Genomic DNA, 19,805 nt, shown 5'->3' on the forward strand with positions numbered 1-19,805 from the left:
AGGTTGTAGACTACACCCACCTCATTAACTACCACTACACCACTGCATATACGGTGCCAATTGCAGTGGAAGTTTATGCTTTACATTAATTAACCTACATAAAATGGCTAACGAGAGAGTGGAAGAGGACAGAGAAGATGAACAGAATAAAGAATACAACACAATAAAAAGCAGACGAGTATTAATGGGAATGTTTTAAACGATCATGTGCTCTTTCAATCAAGCAAAACTTCCCAGCTTTTAATTAAATTAATCTTAATAACTATCCATTACCTCAACTAAAAGGAAACATAAGGCCGTGTGGGCTACACTGAAAGTCATGTGTAATCAATATTTTTTTTCAGTTCCCGGTTTTTAATGAGTGCTCTTATTTTAGCTCTTTAATTAATTACAAAGTCTTGCTTTTTTGTACTTGTGTGTGTGACCTTAGGTTTTAATATATGAAACACTTTGTGTTACAGTTTTGCTTGTATGAAAAGTGCTATATAATTAAAGTCTGATTGATTGATTGATTGATTGACTGATTGATAAAATCAGGTGTCCTATTTTACCAGCAAAATTCCTCACAGCCCTCAGTTAGTCTGCAAGACAGCACATCAGCCAGTTGTTAATGGTGATGAAAAATTATTGTGTTTCCTATTCCTCTTGTATTTCCCTGTAATAAGGTTTACAAAAAATATTGTAATGAAAAAAAAAACAGCAAACAAAGAATAAAAACAAACGCTACTTTAAAGTCTAAAAACCATTTGCCAAAAAGAGTCCCATTTTACCTGAAATCCCCACAGGCAGCTTTGTTGAGTGATGGTTTTACACACACGCAGTTTTCACTGAAAATTGCTCTGCTTCCAGTTTAAATCACATCCACAGCTACAGGGAATAACTTTTCTGGCAAACATGGTGGGTAAAGTGGTTCAGAGGTGAATGATCAGTCAATTTTTCCCTGTCTTGTACAGTTTAATTTTTATATTCAAAGAAATTGTTTTAACTGTGTCCCCATGGTATAAAAAAAAGTATCACGCTGACATATAATCCCCACAAGAACATCATCTCAAAATATCAAATGTTTCTTCAGTAAAAAAGTTTATTTTCTAAAAAGGTGACATATCTACAAAGTGTGGTACAGACAGAGTATCATAATCGTCATTTATTCAAAGTGATTTTAGAATCAGATCTTGAATGCATTTACAACCTTATGCTCTGCTCAATCAACGTCTCACAATCAGCTCATTACAAACTCAGATCTACATGAACATGATGCAAAGCGGCTACATTTATAATCGGAAAAATACTTTTATTCATTGATGATATCATTCAGTGCTCGAAGAAAAGGAAACTCCTCCCACAAAATGTCTGCCCCTTTCTCAGGTACACAATCATGGCACGGTCCAAAAAAACATTGCTCATTTGGCATCCCATCAGCTGCGACATTCTGGTAGCACTTTGGACTGAAGGACTCTTCAGTCTCCAGGAGGGGCTGTGTGGACTCAGAGCGCAGGTACACATGGTCTTTAACTGTAGGGCTGCTGCATGGAGCGGTGAAGATCACAGTCGCGTAAGGAACAGAGTCGCTGTTTGAACCATTGTAGCCGATGATGAATGGTGAACCACAAATGGACTCTCCCAGGTCGCTGGTGTCCTCTGTGTTGCTCAACCACGGGTCATCGTCCTCTTTGCTTAGATTCACAGGGAAGTCCAGGAAGCTCAGTTGGGACAGGTACATTGGATCAGGCTCATCAGTGTCCCAGGGAAGATAGGAATCCTGAAAAATAAAAAACAAAAATAAATAAATAAATACTAATAATAATAATTAGTAAAGAATTTCTTAAATTTTGGAAAGAGCTAAAAATATAGATAGAGTCTTTACTTTGTCTCTTGCCATTTTTTTATCAATATATGTTAAATGAACAATTGACCCCCAAATCCCAAAGACATATTTGATATATTGCACGGTAGGTAAGAGGAAAAAACATTTTTGACTTTGGAGTGAACTGTCCCTTTAATTAAAATTAAAGAAGCATTCATGGATTTTTTGACTACTTGGAGTCTGTGAAAAAAGCTGTAAACACTACGCTGACATACAAAATGATTAGTGTGTTTGCAAACAGCTGCTTGTTTACACATCCTGCAGACATGGTGCAACATTATCATTTATTTAGTGGTGTGTTTGTGGCCACCTAGGGAGTCCAATATCCAAGTCCAGGATTCCCTTTCCATTCCAATTCCAGAGGGAGACATCTGGCTCTACAGCTGATAAATGCTCACTTTGTCACCAGCTTACTTAGTATATCTGCTGTTTAGTGGTGGGCAGGTAGTGCACAGAGGATTTATTGCTGCTTTTTATCTTGCATGGAATTATATTCCATACCTGTGTTGATTCTGATGTCCATCTCTTGATGCTGCTATTAGCCGGATCTGGAACAGTTGGCCAAAAATGACCCTTCAGCCTGCAAAAGAAAGAAAAATGTTTTGAGAACAAATGGTGTCAGAAATTTACAGTGAAAGACTGTAGCAATGATCTCACCTTCTGTGAGTGGAGAAACAAGTCATGACTATTAAGATGACCAACAACGCCAGGCCGACACCGGACACAGTTACAACCGTCACAACACCAACAGCATCTGAGAGGAGAGACACACATTTTACTTCTGAATGAAATGTCTGCTCTCTTGATCTCTCTATTTTAGGATATGATGATATGTTTGGAGGCCTTTTTCCTTTTTACTAGTCCGGTAACATTATCTCCGCCATCTTTCTCAGCTTAGCTGTTCCACAATTGGAGACTGACCTCTGGTGGCAGAGGTTGTGCACCGCAATACAGTGCATCCCCTTAATACAGCACCTCCGTATCAGTTTAATGGAAAAAGGAGCGTCTGTCTGTTTTGTCAGTATTTAAAATCATACCATCAGGATTTCTTAATACCTGATATACAATAGTAGCTTGATAACACCCAAGCCTAGACACTGTCAAATGATGATACCCACCAAAGGGATCAAATTTAAAATGAATTGTTGATCCGTTCAGGCTCCCACCAAACGTGCTGACCATCATCAAAGCGTCATACAGAAACACAGTGTTGAGGCCTTTCAGGACCACTCTCCTCTCCTCCGGGTCAGCATTCACGACTGAAAGAAAAGTCAGACATTAAAAAGCATAAAATATAGGTGTTATTATACCTAGGATGCAGGATTGTTTGTTTATTCAATTACATTACGTGTTTCACCTCTTTATATTTGGGGTTCGGTTTTTTTCATGCTGTGTCGCTTGCATGTCTGCTGCTTACAGTCTGGCACGTGATTGCTACCTTTTATGAACGTGTTAACAAGCAAATTTTGCTTACATATTTGCCATAGTGTTTTTATGTCAGCATAGTATTTACTTTATTTATCTTTTTTTTAAAAAAAAAAGTCATTAATGGTGCTTCGATTTAACTCGAGAAAATTGGCTTAAATTTCCTCCAAAACACAGGAAGAAATTACAAGTTAAGAGTTACAAGAAAATAAGCATTCATTTTGCTATAAAAACGTAAAAAAAGATGAACACACACACACACACACATTAACAATAACAATAACAATAATAACTATTATTATTATTACTTTTATTATTATAGTTTTTAAACATTTTCCATAATTTTAAAAATCATTATTTACTTCTAAAAATTGATCTCTCTCTCTCTCTCTCTTTCTTTTTGTAAAATGAATTTTCTTGTTGCCTTTTCCAAAACCTTCAAACAAACTTGCATAGGTTTTTAAAGGTTTAAATGCATACAAAAGGCATCTGAATGCAACGCAAGAAACAGGTGTAATTTCAGGTTTTAAAGAGGTAAGGGACCTGGCATGTGGTTGCTACCTTTTGAAAGGTCTTCTTTACAGAAAAATACACCGGCACACTCTTCTAGTGGGTCGTAAATGATTGTTGAGAGAGATAACTTCAGTATTGTTTCATTTTGTTTATTTAGGAAGATCCAGCATACTATATCTTTAAGGTCTTTAACCTACCGTTAATGGGTCCTTCCTCATTCCAGTAGAAGACTTTGTAGCTCTGGATAATCCCATTCCTTTGGTCTAATGGTATCTCATCCCAGGTGAGCTCAACATATGACTGCCAGCTCTTTTTAATGTGTATTTTTGGAACCATGGATGGAGCTTTAAAGAACAATACAATCATGAGTTATCACAATTATAATGAGTTATCATGCTCATGATTTGAAACCTTCAGGCCAGCCAAAATAATTATTCATTTCTATCCACAAGAGGGCATTATTCCATCATGTATCAATTGTTTCTGATAGGTTGCACAATATATTTTTTTACTCATGTGAATCAACTCTTTTCTCACTTCTTCAAAGTTGAGACAGACCAACTCTCACACCCCTGCCTGCTCTTTGTGTGATCCTCTTTATGTCTTTGGTGACTTACCCTTTTGTTTCGAGTAGGCATTAACAGTCTGAGGACGGCCTATCCCATCCTTAAACCTAGGATACACAGAGATCCCATAGGGCTTGTAGGGCTCAAAGCTGCCTATTGATGAGAGTGAAGAAGTTAGAGTGTATCAGTGCCCATAAGCTCCTAACAGTGTGTACACAGGCAGGATGTGCACAGGAAAAAGAAGACGTTGGGTTAGAGTGATTTCTCTGGGCAAAGGATGAACACTAGATTAGGAAAACCAAATAAAAGAAAGTAACAATAAGAAGCACATGGATCTTCTAACCTGCAATACAAATACTATAAAACATACCTGTTATAAGAAGACCCGTCTGGTTTCTGTTGGCGATTTCAAACTGGGTGAGCGAGAGGTCTGTTTGTAGCAAAGGTCTCCATTCCACCACAAAACCTGAGAGACCGGGAGAGGAAAGGCTTTTCCACTGGACCAGTAGGGATCTGTCATCATGGGGAATAACTGCGACATCTGATATCACTGTTTGAGCTGCAGACACATAATATATCAAACACATTGTGGGAAAAATGCATGAAACTGTATATTTGAGCAATTTTATAAAAAAGTTTAAAGCTGGGGTAGACAATTTTATTTTGTCCCATTGTAAACACTGTACGCATTGTAATTTAAGTGGACTGGAGGAAGACTAGATGTCTGCACCTCCTCTTGACTCTGTTTGCGTTTCTACTGGCTGTCCTACAGATGTTGATGCTCATGCACGTCCTTTCAGATGGTGAAAGCCATCAGTGGTGAGGAACCGTGCAGGGAACGTTGCTATTCCAGTATTGGCAACAACTACCAACACTGTAAAACAATTCAAAAACAGAAACAGACTAATTTTTTAAAAAAGTCTTAAAGAGAATCTGACAATAAATGAAACAAGACACTTGTTGATAACGGTGAAGCATTTCAGATGTGGAAAGAAAATGCTAAGAATTTAGCCTTTTGTGAACCGGTGCCAAAGACTCATGGCTGGTGCCGGGAGAAAAGTGGGCAGCAGCTCTGAAGACAGACCCCTGCTCAGCGGCCACTGCAACCCGAATTCAGCTAGCTGCAGCAGCCAACTGAAGGTCCGTCTCCTGAGGCGCTGCCCGCTCTCCCAGTTGCGGAAAAGCAGTCCACACCGGCAGAGAGCAAGGCAGAGGGAAGGTGGAATGGATAAGTAGCTAATTCTTTTTTTATTTGTTTTTATTTTTACTATTTTGGGGGGCTTTTACTGCTTTATTGATATTGCAGCTTGAGAGTGACAGGAAAGGGGGGTGAGAGAGAGGGGATGTCTTGCAGCAAAGGGCCGCAGATGCAACTCAAACTCTGCAAAAGGACTAGAGGCTCACCCTAACTAGATAATTCTTGTCTCATAAATTTTGTTGTCTGACAAAAAAAGAAAGAGAGAGAGGGGGTCAAGGAGTGGTTGAATGAATGCACTGTGGGCAACTCCACAATAAAATATAATTAAATACACTAATGTACTGGAAACACTGGGTTGCTGTAAGAAGCGTCTGAATGTGCCCGTGGTCGTCTGGTAGGTGGGGCTTTGGAAAGAGACAGGAGAGCTGCAGGAGGACGGTGTATTTTCACATTCTGATGTCTCTTTTTGCCTTTTCCAGATTTCTGCCAACCCCAGCTTTAAGCAGGTTTAAGGCTGTCAATGTTACCTTTAGGTAGGTAAATCTGAACTTCAGTGGGGGAGGATCTCCCTGCGGCATTCACAGCACTCAGATACAGTCTCTTTGCTCTCCCAGGAAGCTGGAATGTACAGTAATTCTCTTTTGTTGAGCACACCTTTCCCTTTTCACCTGGCAGCGTCTTCACTGACACAATGTATGACACATTTTGGCTGTTGGCACGGAATTGTTTTGATGGCTAAAACAGAAGAGAAAGGTGAGAGGATATTTGAAAGACAGGCCTCACACATTCAACCAGAGCTGTAACAGAAAATACATCAATCTGTGACAGGTGCGAAGCAATATATGATGTGTGTGTACCTTCCAAAACAAGTGTATGCTGAGTTGCTTGTGCATGTGATCCCCTGATACCTTCATCCAGGAGTCTAAACGTCCAGTGGGAGCTGAAAAGAAAGACACGGCTGTCAGCTTAGAAGCTTGTCAAAATACTGCTCTTCTCTTCTCACTCTTTAAAAACTGAAACTTTCCTATATGAGACAGGTCTATGGATTCACTGCCAGGGTGTGAACTCAATACATCAATTCAGCCTGTGCTATAAAGCAAAGCAATGGGAGATGTAGAACAAGGCATTAGCATATATTGAAAAGACCAGGATATGGAAGAAAAGGCAATAGATTGGAAAATGTTAGAGTGACTGATTGCTTCACTCTGAATTGATCGAAGCCTTACCACTCTCCAAGGTGACTCCAGACTGGCTGCGGCTCCATTCACTCCAGGGGCTCTGCTGGTATCTGACTCTGATCTGGGCGAGATACTTAGTCCCATGGAGGAGACGGCACAGGTCCAGAGATCTTGTTTGTCTACTCCGGATCACTTGGATCTAATATATGTTCACATAAACACAGATATGACTCTGGGCATTCATGTAATAAACTTACAGCAGGTTATACTACTAATGGTTGTTTGTAGCTGCTATATCAAAAGTTATAGTTTTTTGTTTATATTGACACTGGAATGAATGAAACTCACTGGTGGGTCATTCCATTGGCTGCTGTCAGCCGTCTTAAGCCGGACTTCAAGATTCAGTCGGTAGTCATGCATCCAGGCCTGCTGTTGAGATAAGCTCCAGCTCAGCTTTAGGCAGTTGTACCTTTTGGGCACCGCATGAATCCTCAGAATCGCTGGTCGGTCAAACTTAGCTGTAATAAAACAGTCAACAGAGCAATGATGCAATTTAGATGTGCTTTATGTTTTTGTTTCCCAATTCTTTTAGGCAGAAAAATTACAGATTAGATTTAACCCCAGTTTGTATCATCCATGTACAATCATTATATCTAAGTGGTCATACACTGCAGTCAGAGGTGTTAAAATATCATTAAGAGTACTGTAGCAATCATCAGACACACGATGGTTTAAAAAACTCATAAGTGACATCAGACTTTGTGAAGCTCCTTTTGGGGGTAGCAAAAGTATTTACACACCATTTTATCAACATACGCAGTAATACTCCCTAACACCTGTAAACACACTTTGATTTAAAATAGGATTGTTCAGAGCAGTATAATAATTTAATCAAATACCAGATGGCGGCCAGTAAATGACCCTTTGGTCGAAGTTACTGTTTGCCCACAAGAGAAAAAAAATTTAAGTAAACATTCAATAGATACATATTTTCTGTATTTCACACCTGCACTGATGGGTTCCAAAATGACAGGCGCTGAGGTTGCTACTCCAAGTTCATTCACTGCCTTCACATATATTTCAATATCTGAGAAGAGAACAAAGCCGGAGCGAGGGATGGTATAGTGGTGGATTCCTGGCAGCAGCTTGTAAGTGTTGTTCTCGTTAGAATCCCTGAAATGAGGAAATCAGAAATCAGAAATGTTTGAAACTCAGTTGTGCAACCTCACATACATATTATGACACTTAAACATTCCTGACAAAGTGAAGTTTGCTTTCTGGTAACTGTTTTAGCTTATTTGCAGAATATTACCGAATCTCGGTGTGAAGGGTGTACTTTGTCGGCAGGTGGGTCTCCTGTTGCCCAGGGGCCCAGCTACAGGTCAGGGTGTTCGGGTTGGTGAGGTTTGTCTGACAGCTGAGGTTCTGTGGTGCTTGTGGTGGATCTATTGACGGAAAAAAGTTTTTTTCAATGGATTTGTTACAGGAGGTTCTGTATGGCATCAGTGTGCTGATACCATCTTTGCTGCTTTTACTGGAAAGCTCGAAAATGTGAATAGATCTATTAAACTTGTCAAATCTCTGTCAGATGGGTGGACAAATAAAGTAAAGTTAATTTAAGTGTCCAGTGTTGGAAGTTTAACTTTCTATATTTTATGTTGTTGTTAATCTTGCTTTAAAAATGCCATATATTCCCTTTTTTCGGGGGGGTGGGTGTGGGTGTTCATTTGCGGATCATGAACAAGTTGTATAAGCAAGTTTACGTGATTATTAATGATCAAACATGCGCAAGAAATTTAAATCTTTCTCACATCCAGCTCTGATCTCCACTCCTCCAACTACTTGAGTTGTAGAGGCATGGACACAGCAGGTGAGGAACTCCCTGGTGTGATTGAAGCTCGGTATAACAACCTCAGATATCCTGCTGCTTTCATTGGCCACGGAGCTGCTGGGGAGGAAGCCATTGCCGAGGCGCCACTCTATACGAACATTTTGTCCAATAACCTGAGGGCAGCTGTCTCTGATGACACATGTGGCTGTGACTGGTGACCCCAAACGCACCACCGAGCTGGACGTCTGGACCGTCGCACACGGCAGCATGACATCATCTGCACAATGAGAAAATGAATTTAAATGTGTGAAAGAGAACATTAATTGTAAATGCTGTAGCTTTATATTTAGTTTGGACAGATATCTCCAGGGCAGAGAAAAGAAAGGTGAAATAACAATTGTCTTGGTAACTGCTGGTATTTCCATTTAGATTTGCTATTTCAACCTTAGAGCAACACTCACCATTTCTCGCTCCATTCACAAACGCCACCAGCGTGACAATCACTGACACCCATGTGGATATCATGATGATAAAACCTGTAAGGCAGCCAAAATAAAATGCATATTCTTAAATTACAAATTCTCATGCCCTATCAAAACAATATCTGAATTATCATTACTTCCGAATGACAAGGTGCATTATGTGATGTAGGTACTGGGAGCGATACCATCCGTCTGTCTTTAAAAGACATCATCAACACCATGTTTCATGGGTGATATGAGCAAGCCTGTGATTTCCATAATGCATAGTGTTTTAATGGACAGCTGGCAAATGCACTCACTGCTGCACAACAGCAGAGAGAAGCCTGCAGTGCTGCCGGTGTTAAGGGTTTGCAGAACAAACTGACGCATGACAATATTACACTGATGTCAGCATGGGTCCACGTTTATGTAAAATGATTACACAAATGATGTCATATTCAAGATGATACAAATTTAAATTGTCTGTAGACAGAATAAATAAGAATGCTGTATTTCTCCTCTCATCTTATATTAAAAGATTGTAATTGCCCATTGTTAGAAGGTAAGGATACGGGGACGCGTATAATTTCATACTTTTTATATGGAATGTATTGCGTCGTTTTTATTTTATGTTCTTAGGGTATGTCCTTTATGTATTTTAATGGTTAAACTGAAGGCAAATTTTCACATTTGTGGACAAATAACTTTCCGTAAATTCTTAACTGGCCGTGTTCACTGCTGGAAAGACGATCTTTTTATTAAAATTGGTTGTCTATGCAGTAACCAGACAAGTACTTTTGAAATAGGCACTTCATGGCCATATACTGTATATTTGATTTTGCTCAACAGGTAGAAAACCAACTATTACCAGGATATACTGCACCACTTTGGCCCTACAAACACTCCTGCAAGGAGATGACGTAGTGCTAGTTTCCAATGTGGTGGCCAGCAAGCAACAAATGATCTTGACTTGCAGTTAAACAGTAAGCTAAGACATGTTTCTGCAAACATTTTAGGCAAGAAACAGGCAACGAAGTTACAGAATCTCGGTTTATATTTGATCAGAACTGCATAGTTTTACTATGTGATCTCAGTATTTTCAGCATGCATTCTTGGAGAACAGAAAACAATATGGCGCCTGTTCACAATTTCTTATAATACAGCCAAACAGTGCACTAAAATATGTTTCTGAAGACATTTTAGTTGAGAAATAACAGAATTTGTTTTTAATCGGCACTGCCTAGTTTTACAGTTTAACCTGAGTTTGGCCTGAGTTTGAGAGAGTCAGAGAGGTGGGGCTCGCATTCAGTCCGCTTCTATGATGTCTTTATGTCCATGGTGGCTGTGGGCATACAAAAATGAAGAGGTACAATTATAGTTTGAGCGACAGCCCCAGAGACAGCAATTTTCGCAAATGAGCAGGCAGGTCTTCGCGCTGGCAAGATGAAGAGAAGTTTAACATAGTTTGTTTACACATATAACCCACATTGTTATGATATAAACCTTGTGGAAGATGGGCAAAGTGTCCTTTAAATCTCCTTATTAAATTCAAGAATTTATTGGGACATCATTACAAGCAAAAGTTAAAATGACTTGAACTGAAACACTCACCTTTACAGAATCATGAAACCTTAAAATTCAACTGGACTGTAGTTGAGGCCCACACATGCCTTCACAGCATTTCTTCATCTGTGTAGGAGGAAAGATAATGCAGTTATTTGTCTGGAATAACTCTGAAACAATTAATTTAATAGATTATATCATTTAGTTGTTTTACTGGCAGAAAGCTGACAACACTTTTTCCCTAATAAAAGAAAAGTACATGTAGATTTTTGTGATACACCATATATTGTGAAAAGGGGGCGGGGGTCATTAACCTAAACTACCTAAAGAGCCATTTTTGAAAAGAAAGAAAGAAAGAAAGAAAGAAAGAAAGAAAGAAAGAAAGAAAGAGAAACTTTTTTGTGTGTGACTCTTTGATTTTTTAGATTTTTGGTTATTTTGCTTTCATAATATATCTTCTATCAGACAGTATAAAGAAAACTTTAAAAAAAACTTCTTCTGATCCAAAAAAACTGTAACTGGGATCATTTCATGGTGCAATCTATACTTAAATATACTCAATACTCCATCTTTCATTGGATCAAACTTTAAATCATTATCTAGTAGTACAAATATTTCTGATAACAGTACACATATGTTACTGAGAACTCAGCAGGAAGGAAAGCTCTCATGTTATCTGATGGCAGATTACATACACTGATTTCTCCACCAGAGATAAGTTTCACACAGGCACGCTCACGCACACAAACACATTTACACACACAGAGCCAGTAAGTGAGACCACAGCATTGAGAAACTTCCTGTGGTCTTGTAACACTCGGTCTTGGTCTCCCTGACTGAATCTGATGAGAAATGGAAGAATCCATCGTTCTTCCCGGCCAAAACATGTTGGCAACATCTCCAAGTTTATTGTCAACAGACTTTTAAAAGCTCAATTCAACTTAATTTTTAAAGCCAACATGAACCAATTGAGATGATTTGTTATTACATTTCCATTAATCTCAGAATTTCTGGCTGAGACCGACTCTATACCTTTGGGCACGAATGTTATGTCTAGACTGTCAATTTAGATGACGAGGTAATACCTTAATAAATTGTAACTATCACTCAAACTCACAGTCAGATCGCTGCCCTCAGCACACAATAACCTCCTGTTTGGTGAAGTCTGCGTTAAAGCGTTGTGAGAGAAATGGAGTTTCTCCCTGTTTCTTATCAGCCGTGTGCATAAAGGCCTCCATTTTCCCCTGCTTTGCTTTTTAGAATTGCTGCTTACTACTAATAGGTAATTGCCTGTGGCTCTGACAAAAGGCAATCGAGATAAAGAGAGAGGGAGGCAGAGGGAGAGGAGAGATTTGCTATTAAATTTAAAGTACATTTTTGTCAACAGGCTCAATTTGATACCAGATGGTACAAAATAAAACAGCTTTTTTTTAAGGTGTGTTGGTCAATTTTGTCCCTGATGTATTGATGCAAATGTGTTATCTGGATTCATGTTTTTGTCTCGGTGAGTCACTACGCGAAGAGACATTTTGCTATAGCCAGCATATGTTTCCTCTCTTTTTACTGTTGGAGGTTACAAACACCCACTTTCAGGATTTGGCAATATCCTTGACACAGAATGCAGTGACAAACCTGCCACTATTTCCCCTTTTTGGTCTTAGTAATCATACTCAGAACTGTGCTTTAAACAAGGAATTTCAAAAAAGTTTAAAAAAAAATTTTTTTTGTTTTTTTTATTTAGAGATGCATCAATACTTGGTGGTTCTTCAAGCTCAAACATAGTGAACTTCAGTATCAGCAGTTGTAAAAGTCCCAAAAACTCAAAAGGAGGAAAGAAATTTGTTTCACATCCTCTTCTTTAATAGATGACCAGATCAAAATCATGTTTTCTATGGATTAACACGCAAACGTTACTTCCACAGTCACCATTTGAAAGAATGTCACAATGAAAAAACAGCCCACAAAACTCACAAAATAAATTGCTTGCATAAAAATAAGGCTAAATATATTCCAGTGTGTTTTTTTTCTTAATGGTCTTTTGTAATTTTCACACGTTCTAAGCATTAAACTTCAAGTATCTTTACTTTAAACGGATTATCTTATCATAAAATTCCTCCTTAAATCCTGAATATTTGAAGATCCCCTCTATCTGTAGTATTTCATGTTTGTTAAACGTTCTGGCATTATTAGACAAGAAACTACAAAGGATGATAAATGGCACAAGTACAATACAGAACAGCCAAAAAAAAAAAAGAAAAAGAAAAATCTGATTAAAGAAGTGTTTTTAATGGATTTAAGGTGAGCTGTCCACGAGTTGGATCAGGAAGCAGCTCTCCAGCCTGAACCTGTGTCACTCAGAGACAACTTTAGTGAAGTTTCCCTCTCCATTCTGGCACAAGTATCAAAATGAAAGGAGCGGCAAATCGCTTGATGTGAAGATAAAGGAGAGCCATCAGAGAGGCTTGCCACTCACCACACAACAGCTGCAGCAGACACAGAAAGACGAGAGGCTCTCATCAGCCCTGATAGTGCCAGATGAAACGGTGTGGCTCAAAGCAGCTCAGATTCGAGGACATATGTGTGTGTTAGCCAAGCAGCGGCAGCACCAGCAGCAGTAACATCCTTGTTTTTGAGTTTGTGAAACTTCACTATTTTCCAGGAAGAAACACATGACTGATGAGGGGCCCAGTTGTGGGAAGAAAAAGTTGGGGGTTTAAAGTCTTTGAAAGAAAAGACTTGAATAGTTCAACTAAAAAATAATCAAATCTGGAACAACTTCAATAATTCTTCACAGGTGATACTGGACATTGAGATATACATTATAGTTGTAGAAGAGCTGTAAGAAATATTATTGCTATATATTTATATTTATCAATATGTATTGATTCTGAACGTCAAGGGACTTGAATACCAATTTTTCTGCAGATTTGATACAGCTGCACAAGCTGCTCTTTCTCGCTCTCGATCTTTTTGTTCATGTTTACAACAGTTATTCTGCTGTTCTCTGCTTCTAACCAAGAAAAGAAAGTTTGTCATCATCATGTTACAGTTCTATTCTTTTAATGTTTTAGGAAGAGATTTAAAGTTTTTGATCTCAATGTCAATTTTTTCCCCTTCGGTATCATAAATGGAATGAAAAAGTTATATTTTTCAATGTATTGTATCGAAGAAATTCCACTATTGTGAAAACACTACTTTATACTATATATTGCATTTGCAGTGTCTGGGAGTAGTGGACCAGAGGCAGTCTCAGAGAAAAATGAACACCTAAGTGCCAAAAACTGCAGTTCCTCCGATGGTCACGTGAGGCTGGCTCCAGAAGCCAGTGTGGGGGGTTCTATATTTATTTATTTCTTTTACCTATTTTAATGTATGACCTGTAAAAAATTGGCAATTTTTGCAATAAGCTCAATCGAGTGGCTTTTTTTTCTGACATGTTTGTATATCTTCTTTTTCTGATTTGAACTACTACTTGAACTAACTTCCCCGCTAGCCAAAAACATGCTGAGACATTGATATTTGGTTGAACTTAGGTTGTGACGACAGGTGACCAAAATTCAACGTCAGGACAACCTCTAATGTCAACACTGATTTGACATATAGAATAAAGTAACCAAAATCAAAACATCTCATGCTAGCATCATCTTGATGTTGAATAATGATATTTAGTCGTAACGTTTGGGGAACAAAACCCAACATCAGTAGATATTTAAATTATTCTCAACCTGATTTTAATTTTGACCCAAATTTAGAGTCCCATGACTTTCTGTCATATTGATGTCTGGTGCCAGCTGGGTTAAGTTGACCAAACTAGATTTCTTCTTTGTGTAGCTTTGCCGTACTTCAACTTCTTCCAGTGTGAAGTAAATGGTAGCTCCCAAAGTTATGCTTTCCCATCATTGTGCATCTGTGATCGCTGATTGAGTAATAAAAACAGTCATTTCACCTCAATTTGAAGTAATTAAATGTCAATCTCTGAACAGGTGGCTGGCCTTTGCTTGTTTAAGTGTACAGAGGTATTTCAACTTCATTTAATGGTCTTTTCCCACAAGGTGTTAATATGGCGGCTGTCAAGTGCCCTATAATACGACTCCAGGGAGCCATCTTGAAGAATGCAATAAGTCTGGTTCAGGCTGACCCCTCTGTGTTGAGCGTGACCTTTGAAGTAGCGGATCTGCTGTATCACCACGGCTGCCTCAAAACGCAGTCGTCTCCCTCTCTGAGCTGGTCTAAGCCTTTGTCGGCGTAGTAATAGAACAAGCTCTTAAATGGGATTGTAAACTGTGCCTTGACCCCCCAAGGGCACTTGAAACTACTTGCCATATCACGTTTATTAGCTTATTAAATTGTAAAATGATTCTCTGGTTGAGGCCTCATTTAAAATGGTACGCGAGCCGGCGAGCCAGTAAGCTCACCCACTCAACTTTTAATCTAATGGCCGCATCCCTGCTCGGTCACTCCGTCACTCTCAAAAAAACATAATGGAAGCTAACTGTTAATCAAGAGGCCGCTGGAGGACGAATTAAATGCACACAGTGGTAGGTTTGTGAATAGGAATCAACGGGAGAGAAGGAAAGCAGTCACTAATTAAAAATACATTAACTGGTTATCATGCGTTGACATATTTTGCTTGATCTTTTTTCCTAATCAGCAGTAATGAACGCAGCGTTCTCCATCCACTGGGTATTAACATGCTACGTTTCAGTGAGCAGTAAAATTAGCTGAGGGCCCTGAAGCTAAGTTGAGCTGATGAAGCTTTGCTAGGTTTGATTACGGTTCTTGTACTGTACTTAATAGAATGCTGTCTCCTCTTTAGATTCCTATTCACACCGGAGATGTGACTAACCCCAAATTAGTCACTGCTGGGAACATCTATCTTCTATGATACAGAGAATTACAGCCGTTAACTGCAATCACAACTGCTGTAATAATGGCTTCTGCATTTCATGGATACTACATTCAAATCTAAAAATATTTAAGGCCCTTTTGAAACAATGCTGTCCTACTCCACTCAACCCCATGAGTAAAAATCAATATACAGTTTTTTTCTTTTTCTAACAAGTACTAAAAGTGTTCTCAAAGCAGCCCTTTAACCACAGAACTACAAGTCAGAGATATTTATGTGCTATTAAATACTCAATACTGACCTCACAGCTGTAATTACTGACACCAGTCCTGCTAGAAACGCACAGGAAAAGTGTTTATATTTTAGTACTGTAGTGAGTTATATGATGAATGACCCTTGTTGGTACAACTGGGTCGTCACATCAACAAATTTTAATGGAATGCAACAAAGAACTCGAATTACTCTCAGTTGCACTTACAGTTTCATGTCTATGACAACATTGGGGTCCACCAGCAGCACAAAAGATCTATACATATAACAGTTTTTATGTGGACACCCAACATTAGTGTTACCAATTCAGTGTCTCAGCAAATGTTTCCCCTTCTGTTTCTAAGATATGATGTTAAATAATGGCCAGAAAAGTGTTTTTGCAGAACATTATGAAAGTTGACCTTTTACCTTTCGGATCGTCCCGTCATCATTTCATCCTATTAGAACATTTGTTTGAAATTAAAGAATTTGAATTCTCGAGTTTTGGCCAAAAACACGTTGTATGAGGTCACGGTGACCTTGAACTTGGACCACTATTTCTATTCAGTTCATTCTTGAATCCAAGTGGATGTTTGTGCCAAATTTAAAGAAAACTCCCTTTAAGATCCTCTTCTGATATTGCATTCATGACAATGAGACGGACATCAGGTCACAATGACCCTTGATCACCAAATTCGAATCAGTTCATTGTTGAGACTAAGTGGATGTTTGTGCCAATTTTGAGGAATTTTCTCAAGGCGTTCTTGACATATCCTGTTCACAAGAGTGAGACGAATGCAAGGTCACAGTGACCTTTGACCACTAAAATGTAATCAGTTCATCCTTTAATCCAAGTGGAAATTTGTGCTAAATTTAAAGAAATTCCCTCAAGGCATTCTTGAAATAATGCGTTCATGAGAAAAGGACATATGTACATACAAACAACTTGAAAACATAATGCCTCCAGCCACAGCTATTGTTGGTTGGAGGCATAAAATAGAAATTGTACAATAGTCTGTGGAAAATGAGTCATGAGTTAATTGCATTAATTAAATATGAAAAAAAGTAAACTTGTCATTACAAGTGTGCAAATGCAAACTCGCTTGCTATAAAGAAAGGGGTTAAAAAATATGTAAGAAATATAAACTATTCTTATGTCTTTGCAATAATATTCACTCATAAAATTAGTTTTAATTTATTATATAATTCAGTAGTCAGATGGCCAGATGTGGCCTGATTGAACTAAAGCTATATGACGTCAAGATGCTTACAATGACGATGCCAACACACTGATGTTTAAGTGCTTCAAGTTATCATTATGAAGTAAATGTTGATTGCACACTGTAATCGCTATAAAGTAGTGACACCACTGGCATTCAGATTCAACACAAAAAAAATGAAGGCTTAATCTAAGACACAGTGGAAGTGGATCAACCATTGCAGAACCAAAACAAGAAAAGGATAATAATTTGTTTTCCCTTGTAGCCATCGGGAGCTATCTCAAATTATCAAAAAGTATTTGCATAAGTTCCTTGCAGTTACTATCCCCAGTAGTAGAAATGTTAAAGGATGGGACAACCAATCCAAACAAGTTACTGTGGAAACTGTGGTAGTTGCTGGGTTGTGAGGAAAACGGAAACAGATCCAGTTGTCTTTGCCACTGCGGTGCCACTTTGAAAAGCCATGATCACCATCTTTGTTTGGCATCTTAGCATGCTAACATTTGCACAGTTATGCTCCAAACAGGTGTTTTGATTTACTCAACCTGATTAAACCTCATTTTAGGATTGTGTGGGTGTAAACAGGCTGTGTGTAATTTACTGACTCTTCTGTCAGCAGGGGACAGGGCGTGTGGTTGTGCAGGCCGTTTAAGGAATCACCAAATTTATTACAGCTCATAACATAGTTTTATGTATTGTATTTTTATATTTCTTTGTATATTCTTTGCACTTTGCAACACACTTTGCAATGTTGTTTAAATAAGTGCTATACATATAAAGCTTATTATTATTATAATTGATCTTGGACATGAATGTCTTATGTCCACCTGTTGGTGGCACTACAGAAATAGTCAAGGGGTAAGCAGGATAATTGGGCCACTGGGAACCATACACATCTGCACCAAATTTTAAGGAAATCAATCCAATAGTTGTGATTTTTCACTAAAAACCAATAATGTCAACCTAATGGTGGCACTGGAGGAAAATTCAGGGGACCACCATTGAAACACTTGGTGGAATTTCAGTCAAGACCAAAGTAGTGGGCAGATTGACAGACCGAATTACGACAGACTTCTTGTTTTCTGCAGCAAAGGCTCGCATATGTGCTCTACTAGCTGCCCACATTATCAAAACCCCCAGATGGAGCGACCATATGTCCTGAAAAGTGACAGTGTGGAAGGTGAATGTTCCCATCATCACTGTTGTAATCATAACATGTGTATGAATGCTGTTTATGTGTCCTGCCATATGCATTTAATTCACACAAATGTCTCTATCCTAATGCCTCTGCAACAATTAAACAGGTTAAATTCATTTTGCATTGATGGTACTTGGCATGAAATATTGATTTTAATTATAACAATCATTTCTCATATTCAACATTAACAGCAGATGATGCTTAATGTGTCTACATACCTTAAACTTGCTGTATTTGGTCGGGGGAGACAGTGAGACACTAAAAGAGAGAGAAGGGGGTGAGTCATGCGCCGACTCACGCTCGTGCTCCTTACATGCACCCAATCCACTCCTATCTAGTACCTGTCACACGCTGGCTGCAAAATGGAATTGACTATTGATTTCCCCCTTACCACAGGTCAGTTGCGCTGGCAGGCTATAGTGGGCTCACAGAGAGCCTCGCGTGGGACAACAAGAGGAGAAGAACACCAGGAGGAAACACACACATTACAAAACCCACACAAACACATGAGCACAAATACACATTCTTCTTAACCACCTCTCTCTGGGATTGTGTAATGGAAGACAGCGAAGGTTGCTTTGAAAGAGGTGTGTGTTACAAAATGTGTAGTGTTACACACATGGCTGGGCTGTGATAAAACTGAGGCGGGATTTGTTTTGTGTGGCAGGAAAAGTTAAATAAGCATGTATGTGACAACTTTTTTGGTATGCGACCCCATAAAAATAGCAATGTCTACTCTTGACTTTACATCATAAGTTATTGTCATTACAGACAGTTTGGCATAATGTAGTCTCTTAGGGGTGATTCATTTGAACAATTTTCAGTGTATTGAAGAAGTGAGAATATGGAGTATTTCACAAGATAAAAAAAAAAGAGAAGAGAAAGTCAGAATAATTAAATAAGTATTTTACTGCTGAAAAGATAGTCTTTTCATAAAACTGGCCTGTCTATGATGCAGAAAGATGCAAACCTTTGGCACTACATGACCAGAGAAACTATGGCATTCGATTTTGTACTAAATGTTAAAAAAAACTACAACTACCAGAATGCACTGCACCATACTGGACCAAAAGAAGCTCCTGCTGGTGGGTGATGTAATGCTTTTTGGTCATTTTGATACAATAAACAACATGGTGGCGACAAACTCTAAACAAACAATCTTGAATTACAGTTAAACAGTAAGCTAAAACATGTTTCTGGATACATTTTAGGCGAGAAATTGGCATCGCAAAAGCAAAATCTTGGCTAATATCTTCTCAGCACTTCCCAGTTTTACCATTTGGTCTGAGTTAAAAAGAGAGAGGGGAATGTCTCTCTTGATTGCTTCTATACTCTGTGCGAAAGTACCATCTGTAGTGCAAGCAACAGCCCCAGAGCATTGAATTGAAAATGGGCAAACTATCACTGCAACCTAACTGTGTGTATCACAAGTATTTAAATCATTTAGTGTCTGTGGACCCCATGGAGGGTCCCAATCCCCAGGCTGCCAACCACTGACAGAGAAGACTATTAAAGTTTGTTAAACGGGTATTTATTAAGCCTCCACTTTGTTGTTTATGTGGGGGCATAAAGTAGGAAGTTTGCTTCACCACACTTTGGCAATTTAGATTACTTCTGACACACACTGCAATCTTTTGATATGAACAGATGGTATACTGTGGATTACCATTGATATTTGTCAAAGCACATAGGC

At 38.7% G+C, this 19,805-nt stretch overlaps 1 protein-coding gene across 2 annotated transcripts; it reads right to left on the reverse strand.

Moving 5' to 3' along the window:
* Positions 1-1,061: 1,061 nt before the first annotated feature.
* On the reverse strand, positions 1,062-13,228 carry csf3r (colony stimulating factor 3 receptor). 2 transcript variants are annotated; one of them, XM_042490230.2, is made up of 18 exons: positions 13,073-13,228; positions 10,648-10,725; positions 10,295-10,378; positions 9,037-9,111; positions 8,556-8,852; positions 8,057-8,189; positions 7,751-7,917; positions 7,093-7,262; positions 6,793-6,943; positions 6,424-6,506; positions 6,094-6,301; positions 4,739-4,927; positions 4,420-4,521; positions 4,000-4,146; positions 2,983-3,123; positions 2,522-2,618; positions 2,366-2,444; positions 1,062-1,759 (listed from the first exon to the last, which is right to left on the reverse strand). In XM_042490230.2, exons 4-18 carry the CDS (start codon positions 9,098-9,100, stop codon positions 1,292-1,294), a joined length of 2,496 nt encoding a protein of 831 aa, XP_042346164.1. In that variant the 5' UTR covers positions 9,101-9,111; positions 10,295-10,378; positions 10,648-10,725; positions 13,073-13,228; the 3' UTR covers positions 1,062-1,291. The 2 variants fall into 2 exon arrangements, with proteins under 2 accessions (XP_042346164.1, XP_042346166.1); XM_042490232.2 differs by lacking the exon at positions 10,295-10,378.
* Between the last annotated feature and the right edge of the window lie 6,577 nt (positions 13,229-19,805).

Source organism: Plectropomus leopardus, chromosome 11 (genome assembly GCF_026936395.1).
Source record: "Plectropomus leopardus strain MGB_pleo_1.0 chromosome 11, ASM2693639v1, whole genome shotgun sequence".
In the NCBI taxonomy this organism is placed as follows: Eukaryota; Metazoa; Chordata; class Actinopteri; order Perciformes; family Serranidae; genus Plectropomus; species Plectropomus leopardus.

Coding starts and splice junctions, on each gene's coding strand:
- csf3r (XM_042490232.2), bottom strand. CDS start 9,100: ATGATATCCACATGGGTGTCAGTGATTGTCACGCTGGTGGCGTTTGTG. Junction 8,190..8,555: donor AGTGGAGATCAGAGCTGGAT/GTGAGAAAGATT, acceptor TTCCGTCAATAG/ATCCACCACAAGCACCACAG. Junction 7,263..7,750: donor TTTGGAACCCATCAGTGCAG/GTGTGAAATACA, acceptor GTTTTATTACAG/CTAAGTTTGACCGACCAGCG.